Source organism: Propithecus coquereli, unplaced genomic scaffold (assembly GCF_000956105.1).
Source record: "Propithecus coquereli isolate 6110/MARCELLA unplaced genomic scaffold, Pcoq_1.0 Scaffold54, whole genome shotgun sequence".
NCBI classification, from domain to species: Eukaryota; Metazoa; Chordata; class Mammalia; order Primates; family Indriidae; genus Propithecus; species Propithecus coquereli.
The window spans coordinates 6,096,481-6,111,825 of record NW_012151285.1 but is presented as its reverse complement, the minus strand read 5'-3'; the positions used below and the strand labels follow the sequence as shown (position 1 = coordinate 6,111,825).

At 33.3% G+C, this 15,345-nt stretch overlaps 1 protein-coding gene across 1 annotated transcript in view; it reads right to left on the bottom strand.

Moving 5' to 3' along the window:
* LTN1 (listerin E3 ubiquitin protein ligase 1) overlaps positions 1-15,345 on the bottom strand; it is an 86,724-nt gene that overhangs the window by 7,077 nt on the left and 64,302 nt on the right. The window contains exons 11-21 of the mRNA XM_012657343.1: positions 15,174-15,318; positions 14,570-14,756; positions 11,334-11,490; positions 10,213-10,317; positions 7,830-7,972; positions 6,497-6,632; positions 6,135-6,279; positions 5,013-5,226; positions 4,283-4,520; positions 3,895-3,969; positions 1,823-2,009 (exon numbers count right to left, since the gene is read on the bottom strand). Of these exons, the coding sequence (XP_012512797.1) occupies positions 1,823-2,009; positions 3,895-3,969; positions 4,283-4,520; positions 5,013-5,226; positions 6,135-6,279; positions 6,497-6,632; positions 7,830-7,972; positions 10,213-10,317; positions 11,334-11,490; positions 14,570-14,756; positions 15,174-15,318 (1,732 nt within the window). The remainder of the gene's footprint in view (positions 1-1,822; positions 2,010-3,894; positions 3,970-4,282; positions 4,521-5,012; positions 5,227-6,134; positions 6,280-6,496; positions 6,633-7,829; positions 7,973-10,212; positions 10,318-11,333; positions 11,491-14,569; positions 14,757-15,173; positions 15,319-15,345) is intronic.

Genomic DNA, 15,345 nt, shown 5'->3' with positions numbered 1-15,345 from the left:
GCACAACGCTATGAATACAGTTAGGCCTCCACAGCCACAGGTTCCACATCTGTGGATTCAACCAACTGTGGATGGAAAATATTCAGGGGGGGAAAAATGCTAAAAAATAACAATATGAGAAAAAATAATACAAATAAAAAAATACAGTATAATGATTTACATAGCATTTACCTTGTATTAGGTATTGTAAGTAATGTAAAATTGATTTAAAGTCGTATACGGAAGGATGTGCATAGGTTATATGCAAATACTATGCCATTTTATATAAGGGACTTGAGCATCTGTGGATTTTGGTATCCACAGGAGGTGCTGGGAATAATCCCCCATGGATACCAAGGGATGGCTGTATACCAAAAACACCAAACTGTACACTCTAAGTGGGTAAATTTTATGGTGTGTGAAATATCTCAGTAAAGCTATAAAACACACACACACACACACACACAGCTCTGTTTCCAGCTCAATCTGATTTTCTAGGAGTTTAAGAAGAAAATTAAAACCACCCGTGAAATAGGACCCATTAAAGTTTTTCAAAAAAATCTGAGTTTATTTCAGGATTCATCTAATTTGTATTATTTACTGGGTTATTCTGATTTGTCTGTCCACAGCTAATTTCAAGTTTCAGGGTCAATAATAAGTGCTGCTCTATAGATCTTTGCACCATCTGGCTTAATGATAATGAAAAAGATGATGCATGGCTAGTTTCCTAATTTCTTAATATAAAATGACAAGAACAAAATTATTCTTACACACTGAGGCCTCAATCTGCTGCAATTTTCTAGAGATCAACAATATTTTAAGAAACAAATGTAGAAGCCCAATTGTCTCTTAAAATACATTGTCAGCAAATAAAACTAGCTTAAGTCACAAACATAAGTGGCAGGTCTGAAGAGAAATACAACGAATCTATTTAATCACAAGATCAATGCTGACTCTGTGATTTGATATTTCCCTTAGATATACAAATGCAAAGACGCACAGACTGATATATTTGTACCAAAGTATAGGTTATGAGCAACAACATATTATTTAAGAATTCTGAAAAATCACATTGGAAATAAATGTCATAAATATTCAATCACACCTTAAATATAAAGTGATAAACTAAGTCTTTTTGTACTGACCTGTCAAAGAAGGCTCATATTTTATTAGGCTGATTCAATCAAAGTTTGAGATTTTTAAGTGGGGATCTTCCTAAAAGAAATAAAAACTGGAATAGATCTTTCCAGTTTCTTCCCAGAAAAATGAGCTCTTTCTTCCTAAACATGAGGCAACAGAGACATCTAGTGGCTGCTAGAATAATTTAGGCAAAATGATTATGATAGGATATTTTCACCATTTAGAGCTAATAGTTTGAATTACATAGGTAATGTTCCATGGATCTTTCCCTAAACCCTGATTTTCAAAAAAGGTAAACGTCCAGTTATAGATCAAGTGAAATCTCCACAACAGAGTCAGAAGATGACCCCCCAAAAAATCAAATCTAATTCTTTTGAAATTATTACTATGATAGCACAAAATTAAATTATACAACTATTATTTCCCGTAATAAAAGGACTTGGCGATTATATTCAGCTAGAAAAAAATTGATCCAGCCACATTTCAGAGATTAATTAGTCTTGTAAAAACTGTGTGCTTGGAGGGATAAGGAAGTAGGGGCAGGAGTAAACTTAGCAGAATACCTGAAGTTAGCTGGTTAGATTAAAATGTGTGGCATAAGACATAAGGCATTTCCCCTTTCATTTAAAAGGAAAGTATTTAGAACAGTAACAGAGAAACACATTAGGATAGAATTGTCAAAGACTGTCATGTATTTATTTACCTGAGATGAAGCAGCTTTGAAGAAAGTAAGTATTAATTTCCAAGTGAGGAGGTATCCCAGAACATAATAGAAGTCTTCACTCAGGGGCTTAATAGTAACTATCTGTCCAACAGGAATACACCCCAAAACATTTTCTAATAAGTCCTCTTGAGTGCTAAGAAGAGACATCAGCACTGCTGGTGGTGACCTAAGAATCAATGAGTAAACATCACAGTTTTCTTTGTAACTTGTCCCTTAACGAACTGACAGCATTTATAAACTTCAAACATTTTAGAAAAATCTTTATTTTCCAAAAACCCTTTTAAAAAATTCCTCTCTGTAGATCCTACTTTAACTTCTAATTTCACATAATGGCAACAGTAGAATCTGAAAGACGTGCTATAAAAACGTGTACCTTAGCTGATAGCAGTTGAAGGAAAGATACTTTTAGAAAATATCTATTTCAACTTTCTGTTTTATAGATCAAAAAAAGCACACATCCAGAGAAGCTATATGTTTAGTCCAAAATCCCTCAGCTAGTCAGGAGAACTATTAGGGCTTCTAAGTCCTACCAGGCCCTTAATCACCCTATAAAGGGAAATGAGAGGATTAAGACTTTGATAAACACAGGAAATAATTATACGCTTTTTAAAAAATCCTAAGACTTTTCAGGCAAGTAAATTTAGCATTCATGTTAATTCATGAAAATGTAAGTTAATTTTCTTCTTTATTGACCTTCTGTATTTATTTATACTTTCAGTTAAAGTTATGAGATTCTCAAAATGTGAAATATTTATATCCTTTCAAACTCTCTTCTCTATGATACTCTGGCTTGGTTCTCTCATTTTCTCTCTGTCATCTTTCCTCTCTTGTGGCTTTCTTCTCCCAGCGCTTTCTGGGCCTTCTCCAAGCTTCTGCACTTAGGTCTTTTTACCTTCATCATCTCCATCTCATATACCAAGCTTTCTCTATTCCATACCGATGGTCACTAGATCTTACAAACAACAGCTCTGAAATCTCTCCACTTTCCACACTGACTTCCGCATATTATTATTTAACTCTGGAATGACCTTCACCTCTGCTTGCCTCTTTCTGCAATTCATGCTTTATACTACTGCCAGAATCAGCTGGTGGTATCCTATCTCCTACCAAATAATATCCCCAACTCCAAAAAACTGTCTTTTTTAAGGCCATTCATTATCCTGTCCCCTTAACTACCCTTCGAGCTTCAATTTCCACTGTACCCTGCCTACTCTATACATATTGGTTCATTTATTCCTCCATTATTCAACAAATGAGCACTACTCATGAGTCTGCTATAGGTCAGGAAACATTCTTAGTGCTACGTTTATAGTCAGAACAACAGACAAAAATTTCTGCCTTAATAGAGCTTACATTCCGGTGAAGGAAGATAATTGACAATTAAAAAATATGTTAAGTGGCAACTTCTCAACATTCCCCAAGAACATCCTGAATATATCATGCCTCGGTGAGTGCCTCCGCACATGATGTTTCCTTAACTTACGTTGTCTTTCCGGTCTTGCTGTAATGGTATCTAACTTTAAAGGTCCAGTTTAAATGTCTCTTCCTCAAGAGAAAGTCTTCCCTTCCTGATGGACATTAATTATGCCCCCATATCATGCTATCTATCCTTTTTCTTGGCATCTGTCACACACTACATCTTCTATTACAGGATAAAATCACCTATGTCAGATTATAAGCTCCTTAAGAATGTGTTTACTCAAACACTGTAGCCCCCCCCAGCATTTAATTAATACTTTGCACAAAGTGGACATTTCAATAAATGTTGGAACTGACACATACTTTCCACAGCTACCATGTGGCTGAAGTAAAGTTTTACCAAATAGCAGCCAACTGAAAATGTGATTTAGGAATAATTAAGACAGAGAATCTTCTCGGTGAACTCTAGATTTCATTTATATCTTACAAATAAGTTAAAAAGGGCCACTCTGTAGAACGAACATATACTCTAAATTTAGAGCTTCTGTGTTGCTTCAGTCTTCTAAAGACATTATAAGTGAGGTGAATTACGAGAATTTAGTAAAACAAATTATTTTTTAAAAAAACCTTACAAGGCTGGTTCTTCTTCTTCATCTCCATATGACTTTAGATTATCCTGATCATACTGTGGTAATTCAGGCATCAATCTGGAAATTAGAACATTATTTTTAAATGTTTTATATTAAATTATCCACTCTTATATAATGTCCAACAGCAGAAAGACCAATTTAATGAGTTTTCTCTGAAATAACTATCTATGGCCAGGACTATCTAAATATAAATTGTGAATGGAGAACAATAATCTAAAAGATCAAACAACCTTAGTGTCCCTGCTATTGAAATAGTCACATTTCTTATTAATTTTTTAATTTGACTTTTTAATAACTAAAAGTAAAAACTATATATATGTTCTACTTTTCTGGACCACTGTAATACTAATTCAATTGGAAGAATTCTTACTTGTATAACATATGATAAACAGCAATTTGCACAGGCCTAGCTCTGAAGAGGAGTAATGGGGCCAATGTATTTAACAAAGTCTGGAGACATTCTGGCATGTTTGTTTTTTGGTCAGCAACCAATCTTGCAGGAAGTTTGTGACTCAAGAGCTGATCCTTTGAGATATATGTTAATGTTTCACACATGGGCTTCAACATTGCATTCTGAAAGGATGTTTCAGACATATCTTTGTTTTCTCCTGATGAGAAAAAGGAAAAAAAAACATGCATATCCCAAAAGAAAGTTAGTAATATAGTTTGAGTAATTCACATACAATCAAATGTAATTTAAGAAAGGGAAATAAAAACAAGACATAAATATTAGAGCATTCCTAACTAGAAACATAAACTGAATATATATATATTTCAGTTAATCTCAACTGTTTTAATGACTTTTATCTCATTCTTTAAAAATAAAGCAAATGTTCAATAGAGAGGTTCTATTCATGTAATCTATTCATGTGATGTGAATTACTATTTTAATTTGCAATGGTCTTTGTATACCTTGCCATTTTTCAATTCTTGTCTGTAAAGCAGAGCATAAATGATGCTTCTGAGAAGCCAAGCTTTCTCTTCTGGCTCTTTTCTTTTACTATTCAATATTATTTGATTTAAACATCCAAAAATTTTGTTTTGAAGTTTTCAATAAGTCATTTCCAATGAATCTCATTATTATTCCCTTTTTCACTTGCCTGTAGCTGTCACCAAAATAGGTAAAAGCAAACTGTGGATGCCTTGGGAAAAGAATTCTTTCCATTCACTGATTAGGTTTGTAGGAAGACTGCCAGTGGTATTCCGAGTTGTGGAATCAAAATAAGCACTGAGATCACAGGCCAAATCACAGCTGACACAGGCGAACAGTTGCACCAGTGGAACAGAATACAATGGCTGATTCTCACTTGTTGTCTGAAGAAACAATAAAAATGAAATAGGTAAACAAATTTCTACCAGCACACTACAAATAAAGGCAATAAAGAGAAGTCCCTCTTTCATTTCGTTGAATTTTGAAATAAAAAGCAGTTGAAATGTATAATCTCAGGAGAAATTTGTATTTTATATCAAAATAACTTTTTTCAAAATTAAATACTATGAATTAGAATCATTAATGAACAATTTATTCTGAAATGCCTTTTTTATTTCTAAACTATGGAAGAAAATATCTCCTATCGTTTATTAAGTCAGATACATTAAATACACATTTCTAATTTGCTTAGTAGCCCTACAAATTGTGTGGTATCATTTTAAAATAAGAAAACTAAGACTCAAATAGCTCAAGTTTAAAACCCTAAGTCACACAACTAATAGCAGGCAAAGCAGAGATTCAGACCAATTCAACCCTGATTGACTTGCTGCCTCAGAACTCACAAGTATTATACCTCTGGTTGCTTGGGTCATAAAAATTATACTAATTACCTCTGAATGCTAATCTTTAATGCATTACTCTGGCAATACTGACACAGTACATTTCAGAAATAATTACAACCAAAAAGGCCAAAAACTTGTCATGAAAAGATAAAACTTAAAAGAGTTGTGCTGCAAATATTGTAATAAGCAAAAGCCAATGGAGAGAACATCTTCAGAATAGCACTGAGGAGATTTGGTCAAGGAAGGATGCTGATAGTCATTAAACTTCTATCATTCTACTCTTCTGTCAAATAGTAGCTGGTGAGGAGAACATCTATAAAGTATTTAAATGTTTGCATTTAATCATTATCATTATAATCACTACTTAAAGAATAAGATTAGTATATAGTTCTGATACAAAGGTATGTACAAAGACCCAACAGACGTGATGACACAGCAGGTTAATTTACCTCCAACCAAGCCAACATGGAGCACATGATGAAGTCCCATTCACTCTCTGCCAAAGGAGATGAGCAATATTTCAGAAATAGGGAAAGGAAACGGATTATTTCTATATTTACACCCAATACCTCTGGACTTGCTTCTGACAGATTACTGTGATAAAGACAAAATCAAAATAACAAAAGAAACCAAAAAGTATTAAAGGATTATACTGACATTCAATTAGAAGATATTCTGTTTTAAATTTTATATACTTATAAATGACTGACTTAAATGTCTACCATTACTCTACAAAGTTGTGACTATAAAAGAAATAATCTGCGTCTGTATTGTATATAGGATGAAAAACATAATATAAAGTATCACCTACCAACTGAAAAGAAAAATATCTTCATGTTCTTTCTTCCAGGATATTATAATTTTTAATATACCATGTAATAGCTCTCCATCATCTATGCTTCTGGTTTGCAGACAAGAATTGAAAATGGCAAGATGTCCAAAACCTCCTAAAGTAAAATTCAAAATGAAAATGAAAAATTTTTAAAAATTGTATTGTTGCTATAAAAAAGAAAGTCTACTCTGAGAGGTTAAAAACTTTCTCAAGAAGTGCCCAGGTTAAGAACTCTAAAAATGGCTTATATGAAAGAGTAAACAACTGAGCTTGTAAGCTCCACAGGGCATAGATCCTGTCTCCATACCCAGCACCTAGCACAGAAGAGGGAATTTGGGAAAGGGAGGACAGTAAGTGAATGATATTGTGATTTAAACTAACCTACATTGTTTTTTGTTTTGGTCTTTCAAGTACAGGACATATTCAGCATACTCATCTCTCAAATAAAAACAAAAAACCCCACAGCTATAGAGTGTACAAGTTAAATAACGATAGAAAATAGAACATACTGTTCCATAATTCGTACATTCACTCAGTAAGCATCTACTATATGTGGTAAGCTTGTATGGGGTTTCCACTCTTTAGAATCCCTACCATTTCTCAAAATCCATCCTCTGGTACATATTAACACCCTTTATCCCCAATCTTCTACCTTAAATGGCAGCCAAACTGAACTATCTACATCCTTGTATGTTTTTCTGCACCTGGAATGTCCTTTGCTAAGTATGTCCGTATGGAAAACTATTTATTTATTCTTCAACATCCAGTTGAAATATTGATTTGTGAAATCGCCATTGCCACCCTCAAAGCAGAGTGGAAATTCCTTCCCTTCTGCTGCTTCTATATATAGTACATCTTTTTGCTACATGAGTTATCACATCATGTATATTTATGTCTGCTTTCTCTGCAACAGGAACTGCCACATAGCAGGTGCTCATTAAGTATTTATTAATAAGCAAATGAATAAAGTACAGAGTGCTCAAAACAGTTTCAAATACAAAGCTATTCCCCCTTTGCCTTTATATGTTCAAACATTGGTTGACTAGAGAGAAATGAGGCATAGCTTTAAAAAACTATAGATGGAAAATAAATGATTAGAGGGTATTTGTAGGTGTAAAGCTTCCCTTAAAACTGTACCATTTCTGTACCCCAAAATGATAACAATCACTATTTAACGACATTCATCTATATAAACTAGAACAAATCAGTTGTAATTCAATTTATCTCTGCTAGATTTGGTTATATATATTAAGAAACACTTCTTTCATTTCAAGCAATAATTAAATTAATGAAATATTACCAAGCAACTAACCATCAGTACTGCAAAGGTCTTTCTTAGTCCAGCCCAAAAGCGCAGGTATACATTGAGCGCTAAATTCTTTCTTTTCTTCTTTTGACAAAAATGGACACAGACTTTGAATGGTATGCAAATTGCCTTCATTTAGTGGGAAAAAACTGTTTAAAGAAAAAATATGAGTTATATTTATTCTAAATATTATTTCATAATATTCCCCTTATTCAGACTATTCAAAAAGACTAATTCTACCATCTAAAATAATTATATAGAAAAATAAAAGAAACTATGGTAAGAGATTAACAAGTACTGACTCAATAAAATTGTGGATAATTTTTTTTGCTGCTTCTTTCTCTTTTCTACATGTTTATAATTTTTAAAATGAGCATATATAATTTTCCCCCATGTATGATTTTTGAAAATTACACTAGCAATGAGATTATACGCTTTTTAAGTGTCAATTTTGATTCAATTTAAACAGTACCACTTGTGTGTCCTTTCTTTGAACTGATATTCATATATGTGCATATAGTTGGTTTTTATTCACATAAAAGGGATCACACTAAGCACACTGTCCTATTATCTGCCACTTATACATGTTATAGACCTTTCTCTGTCAAAACATATAAATTATTCTATTTTAAAGCTATATAACAAAAACAAACAAAATCTACATAACACTCCATACTATGGATGTATCATTATTTAGCTATTTTCCTATTAGTGGACATTTAGGTTTTTTTCCCCTAAAATTTTTCCTCTTACGAATTATGATGCAATAAATGTCCTCAGGCAGATATTATTCTATACATGTGCAAATACCTCTTTAGGCTAGATTCCCAGAAGCAGAATTCCAAGATCAAAGGATTTGAATGTATTATATTATAGTAAGCTTACATGGCTTTCCAAAAAAGTATAATCAACCTACACTTTCACCAAAAATGTACAAGTGTGACTATTTTGCTATAAACTTAATGAATCCTTTTAATTTGTGGCAATATGGTAAATAAAATGTTCTACTTCTAATTTGTACTTCTGCCATTATTAGTAAGGCAAATTCTTTCATTTTCGCATTTCATTATTGTGTTATCTTTGAACATTTCATCCATGAATTGCCTGTTCAAGTCCTTGACACATTTTTCAATTTAGACCGTTTTATTGATTTATAGGAATTACTTATATATTATGAATATTTTTGTTAATTTGCAAATGTCTTTTCCCATTTTGTCATTTGTCACTGTAACATTTATTTATTTATTTATCTGTTTAATTATTTATTTATTTATGAGACAGAGTTTAACTCTGTCCCCTGGGTAGAGTGCAGTGACATCATCATAGCTCATTGCAGTCTCAAACTTCTAGGCTCAAGCAATCCTCCTACCTCAGCCTCCCAAGTAACTGGAATTAGAGGCATGCACCATGACGCCCAGCTAATTTTTCTATTTTTAGTAGAGACGGGTCTCACCCTTGCTCAAGCTGGTCTCTAACTCCAGAGCTCAAGCAATCCTCCCACCCCAGCCTCCCAGCCTCCCAGAGCGCTAGGATTACAGGCATGAGTCATCGTGCCTGGCCCTTTATTATATTTTTGTCACACAGAAGTTTTCATTTTCTTGGTTGCAATATTGTACTAGAGATATGCAAAATAGTACCACTGTGGAAAACTAGATGCAAGGTTTATGTACTATTTTTTTACTCTTTGTATTTTATTTCTTACATATTCACGTAATCTATAGTTACTTCAAAATAAAAACTTTTTAAAATTTTTTAAATAAGATAAAAATGCCCAGATTAATTTAGAATTCTACTGTTGCAGAATCTATTTCTATCATTTCAGAATGATAGATATGATAAATCAGTATGATAAATCAGAATGATAAATTAGTAAATTCAAAATGCTTTTGGTAAATCTCAGCTAAGTATTAATTTGAATGTTGAACTTCGCTATCATGCCCAAACCCACAATCTACTTCTTTGTCTTAAGAACACATTTATTACATTTCTAGATCATATTTCAATAGGATGATTCTTATTTAAAAGGAGTAAGTAACTTTCCCTGCCACTTCCATATAGAAAATAAAGTGATAAAAGGATATTAGGGAGGGGAAAAAGAAAAATTTCTAACAGAAAAATTTCTGGGAAAAAGAGAAAAAGTTTATGAAATGCCACTGGTTAAAACAAGTACTATACAAAATTCCACAAGGTTATATAGTTAAAAATGCTTATTATTAATAAAAATAGGTATATTCCTAACCTAGTTTTAAAGTCTTTAATTCTCATTTCCATTAATTAAATTTCCTAAGACTTCTTTTCTTGATTCATTAGAGATTATTCATTAGTTAGGCATTGCTGAGGTGACCAATTACAATAAATTACAAAGTAAAAACATTTTAAATAAGAATACCCTTCTTTTCTCCTATAATGTGGTTTTATTGCATCAGATGAAATGCTTCGGGAAGTGATCAATTTAGCAATAATAAGAGACCAAAGTGTGCCATGTTCCCTGGATCTGAAAAAGGAAAAAACATTATATTTCATTTCAAAAGTGTTCTTAATAAAATTTTTAAACACTGGCTACCTGGATTCTTTTTACAAAATTAAACAAATCACCTTGGGAGGGCATTAATTCACCCAGGACATAGCATCTAAGCAACTGCCATTAATTACCCAAAAGATTGGGAGTTTAGGCTTTTGACACTCCTTTAAAACTGGTACTGAGCTCTCATCCCAAGGCAACTCCAAAGCGACTTCAGTCCCAAGAGGGGAGATGACCTAAGCAATTAGGCTTGAAGACTAGAGGCTGCAGTTGGGAAGGGACTTCTCCCAGAGGACACCTAGGCTAGCTTAAGTTGAAGAACCAAGGAGTAATATTATCCACTGAGGAAAGTTGTGAGCGTTGAGTAAGTATAGTGGGATTGGAGAAGAAGCTTGGGTCCTCTGCAAAGAATGCTCAAAATATATAAACAAGTGATAAACTCTTATAGAGGAAGCAGTTCAACATAGTCATTTTAATAAGCTAAACACCTAACTGCTATATCCTCTATGAGAACTCTGTTTTCATACTCACCTTCCTCATCTAGGGGAGAGAGTATTATGATTATAACCTTAAGACATACCTACAACAACATGTAAGATAAAGGCTGAATCTGAGAGGATGGGTCACAAAGACAAATTAAACTTCTATAGGCTCCTACTTCTTTGTCATCTGCCCCCTGAATGTATTTATGGATTTAATAAGACAGGCAGAGTCCAAATATCTTTCACCAGAAGATTAAATCAAGTACTTAGTATCCATAAAGTGTTTATTATTAAGAATAAGGATTATTTAGATCAACCCTCTGACTGATACATTATTAGCATGAAGAAGGCTTACATCTTACAAAAGACAAAACCATAAACAAGTAAATAGTCATTTAAAAAGTGGAAATTAATAATAATAAATAAATAAATAAAATTAACTGGAAAAAAAATAAAAAGTGGAAATTGAAAGGGATTCTTAAAAAAAAAAAAACACGGAATTCTTACCTGTTAAATAACAGCTGCAAAAGGCCAGAAGTATTACCAAGTACACGTAAGTTATCATATGTAATATTCATTTTTTGAAGCATTTCACAAAATCCAGTTAGAAAAATGGGATTGTCTAATTCTTCACACCACTGCAGTGAATAGAGCAGTTCTGCAACTAATAGAATGGACAGCACCAAATTATCAAACAAACTTTGTGAGCAAACCCTTCAATTATTTTCACTTCTCTGTTCCACTTTCTAACACTGTTAGGTCCACTCATCCCACAACATCTATGAACTGATTTTTCAAATCTGCTTTGAGAGTTCAAGGACAATGCAAAAGGAAAACATTTGTCTGATACAAAATACCCACCCCTCTTCCAAATCTTACTTGGTCCTTTTTCTGATTAGTTAAGAATGTGACAAGAAGCTAAGTTACTAGACATACTGAAAAAATCTTCCTCCTACTTGGTATAACTGGTAAGAAGTTGCATACGTGAAAAAACAGTAAGATTTTAGATTTTGCATTGATGTATTGTTAAGTAAAAAAAACAAACCACTAAGAGATCCAAGACCTGAGATGAGATGTTCGTGCCAATGCGGCAAGAAATGGAAGACAGCATGATACAGTAAAAACAGCATGGGCCTTGGTGACGGACTGGTCTGGATTCAAATCTGTGTCCATCTCGAGCTGTATACATACAATTAGGATACTACCAACTACCTCACAGGACTGTTGTGAGAATTAAATGACCAAGTGTCTATCATGAAACCTGGCATATCACAGGTTTCTAAGACATAGTCACAACTTCCTTCTTTAGAGCCGTGTATGGATTTTGGAGTCAGAGCCTTGAGACCTAATTCAAAATCTAATCCTACACTTACCAGCTAAATAACTCTAGTCAAGATAATAAAAACAATATCTGACTGACGGAACGGATGAGAGTAAATAATATTGCCACTTTTAATTAATAACACAATTAACATAAAGTATCATAAAAATTATTACTCTAGTTTCCAGTTTTATGTTTAGACAGAGTCACTCTGTGAGCAATGTAAACTATAGGCTTATTTCTCTGCCCTTAACTGAATGTGGAGCTGGCTGACCAAAAGAGGTATTTCAGTGTTTCAGCTTTCTTCCACAGAGCATATCATCTCCCCTACTAGTAACTGTGTTACAGCTGAGGGCTTACAAACAAGACTGACACAGGATTTCTGCAAATCCTCTACTTTTAATACCATCTTGTACAAGTCACGCCGCTACCTACCATTCTAAGCCATTTCCTGAAATGGAAAAATTTGTTGAGGTCCCAAGTCCTCTTAGCATTCATCATTTGAACATCCACTTGCCAGGATAAAAATTAGAGTCTGATGAATAGGTACAGAGGCTCAAAAATCAACAGAACCAAAACAGCATGGTATTGGTATAAAAACAGACACGTAGACCAATGGAATAGAATACAGAACCCAGAAATAAAGCCACATACTTACAGCCAACTGATCTTTGACAAAGTCAACAAGAACATACATTGAGGAAAGGACATCTACTTCAATAAATAGTGCTGGGAAAACTGGATATCCATATGCAGAAGAATGAAACTAGACCCTTATCTCTCACCACATACAAAAATCAACTTAAAATGGATTAAAGACTTAAATGAAACACCCAAAACTATATATAAAACTACCAAAAGAAACACTTCGGGACATTGGTCTAAACATAGATTTCTATGGCTAAGACTTTAAAAGCAAAGGCAACAAAAAGAAAAATAGACAAATAGGACTATATTAAACTAAAAAGATTCTGTGCAGCAAAGCAATCAATAAAGAGACAGCCTGTAGAATGAGAGAAAATATTTGCACACTATTCATCTAACAAAGGATTAATATCCAAAACACACAAGGAACTCAAACAACTCAAAAGCAAAGAAAACAAATCCATTAAAAAGTGGGCAAAGGATCTGAACAGACATTTCTCAAAAGAAGACATCAAATGGCCAAAGTTATATTAAAAAATGCTCAACACATCACTAATCATCAGGGACACGTAAATCAAAACCACAATGAGATACCTATCATCACACCCTAGTTAAAATGACTATTATCAAAAAGACAAAAAAATAACAAATGCTGGCAAGGATGCAGAGAAAAGGGAACTCTTATACACTGATAATGGGAATGCAAATTAGTACAAACATTATGGAAAATTTTATGAAGGTTTCCCAAAACACTAAAAATAGAACTATCATATGATCCAGCAATCGCAGTGGATCGCAATCCTTTATCCTAAGGAAAGGAAATCAATATATCGAAGGGATACTTGCACTCCCATTTTTATTGCAGCACAATTCACAATAGCCAAGAAATATGGCATCATCCTAAGTGTCCATCAGTGGATGAATGAAGAAGTGGTATACATACACAACAGAATACTATTCATCTATAAAAAAGAATGAAATCCTGTCATATGTAGCAACATGGATGGAACTGGAGGTCATTATGTTAAGTGAAATAAGCTGGGCACAGAAAGACAAATACCACATTCTCAGTCATATGTGGAAGCTAATAAGTAGATCTCATGAAGATAGAGAGTAGACTAGTGGTTACCTGAGACTAGGAAGGGTAGGAGGGAGGGGGAAATGAAGAGAGGTTGGGTAATGGGTACAAAAGCATAGTTAAATAGAAGATGTAAGATGTAGTGATCAATGGCACAGTAGGAAGACCACGGTTAAAAATAATTCATTGTATATTTCAAAATAGCTAGACGATTTGAAATGTTTCCAACACCAAGAAATGATAAATGTTTGAGGTAACGGATATCCCAATTATCCTGATTGGATCATTACAAATTGTATGAATGTATCAAAATATCACATGTACCTCATAAATATGTAAAATTATTTTGCATCAATTTTCAAAAATCAGTGGAAAATTCAGAATTCTTTATAAAACACCAAAACCTCACTCATTTTCTTTAGGTTATGTGCATTGACTCTGCTTATATTGATGTCACGCCAGCTTGAGTAATTAACCTTATGCCAAATTATGCTCCACAGCTAACAAGATTATAGCAACATTTCAGTATGTTTCCATCCAATTTGCAATTTAACATTTATCATTTAAGTAACCTGAAGTTTCTCATCACTAAAACAGTTAACAGGAAGCTGAAGGTTTCTGAATTAAAGATTTAAATTACAGTATAATCAAAATTATATTTGTACATTATATTGTATATGAATGATCATATATACTTACTTATTTTCTCAAGCTCATTATTTTCTAGGACTATTTTCTTTTTCAGTGCAACTAAGATCATTTTGCTTAACAATGCTGAAGTACACAAATGGCTGGGAAGTGTCTTTGTATCTTGTTCCTTAAAATCTGTTTTGAAACATTCATAATTCAAACTCAGTCTTCCCTCTAAAAGAGGTCTATGTAACCACTGTGAAAAGAACACATTAAACTGTATATAAAATCATTAGATATCTTAAATTATTTACTGCCTATGCAATTTAGACACGGAACAAAAATCAAGTTAACAGAATATCTACTTTATTAGTAAAACCACAGAAACCTAGAAGTTTGGTTTCTACTATAAGAAATTATCAACATGTGTATTTCTTTAAGACTCCTTAAGGACAGAACTGGGTCTTATTTACCTTTACCATGGCTACTGCCAGTGTCAAATGGTGTCTTATAAATAGCAAGGTCCAATATATGAGTGTTTAGAAACAAAAAGGCAAAGCAAGGTACTCATTTCATTTAGTTATTTTATTCCTCAGAATAAAATTAAAATATTCAAGCTTGCATGAAATTCAAACTTCACAATGAGATATGCACTCTCCAATTTCAAAAATACCTGCATAGGAAGAGACTGTCTCATCTTTTCCCATTCACTGTTGTTTGGCATTACACTTCCAATATAAACTCCCAGAAGATAAGAATCCTCACTCTCCAGAAGTGTATTTAGCAAATCATCGACAGCAGACAGGAGGACTTGAAGACTAAAAATAATGCAAAGTACTTAACTA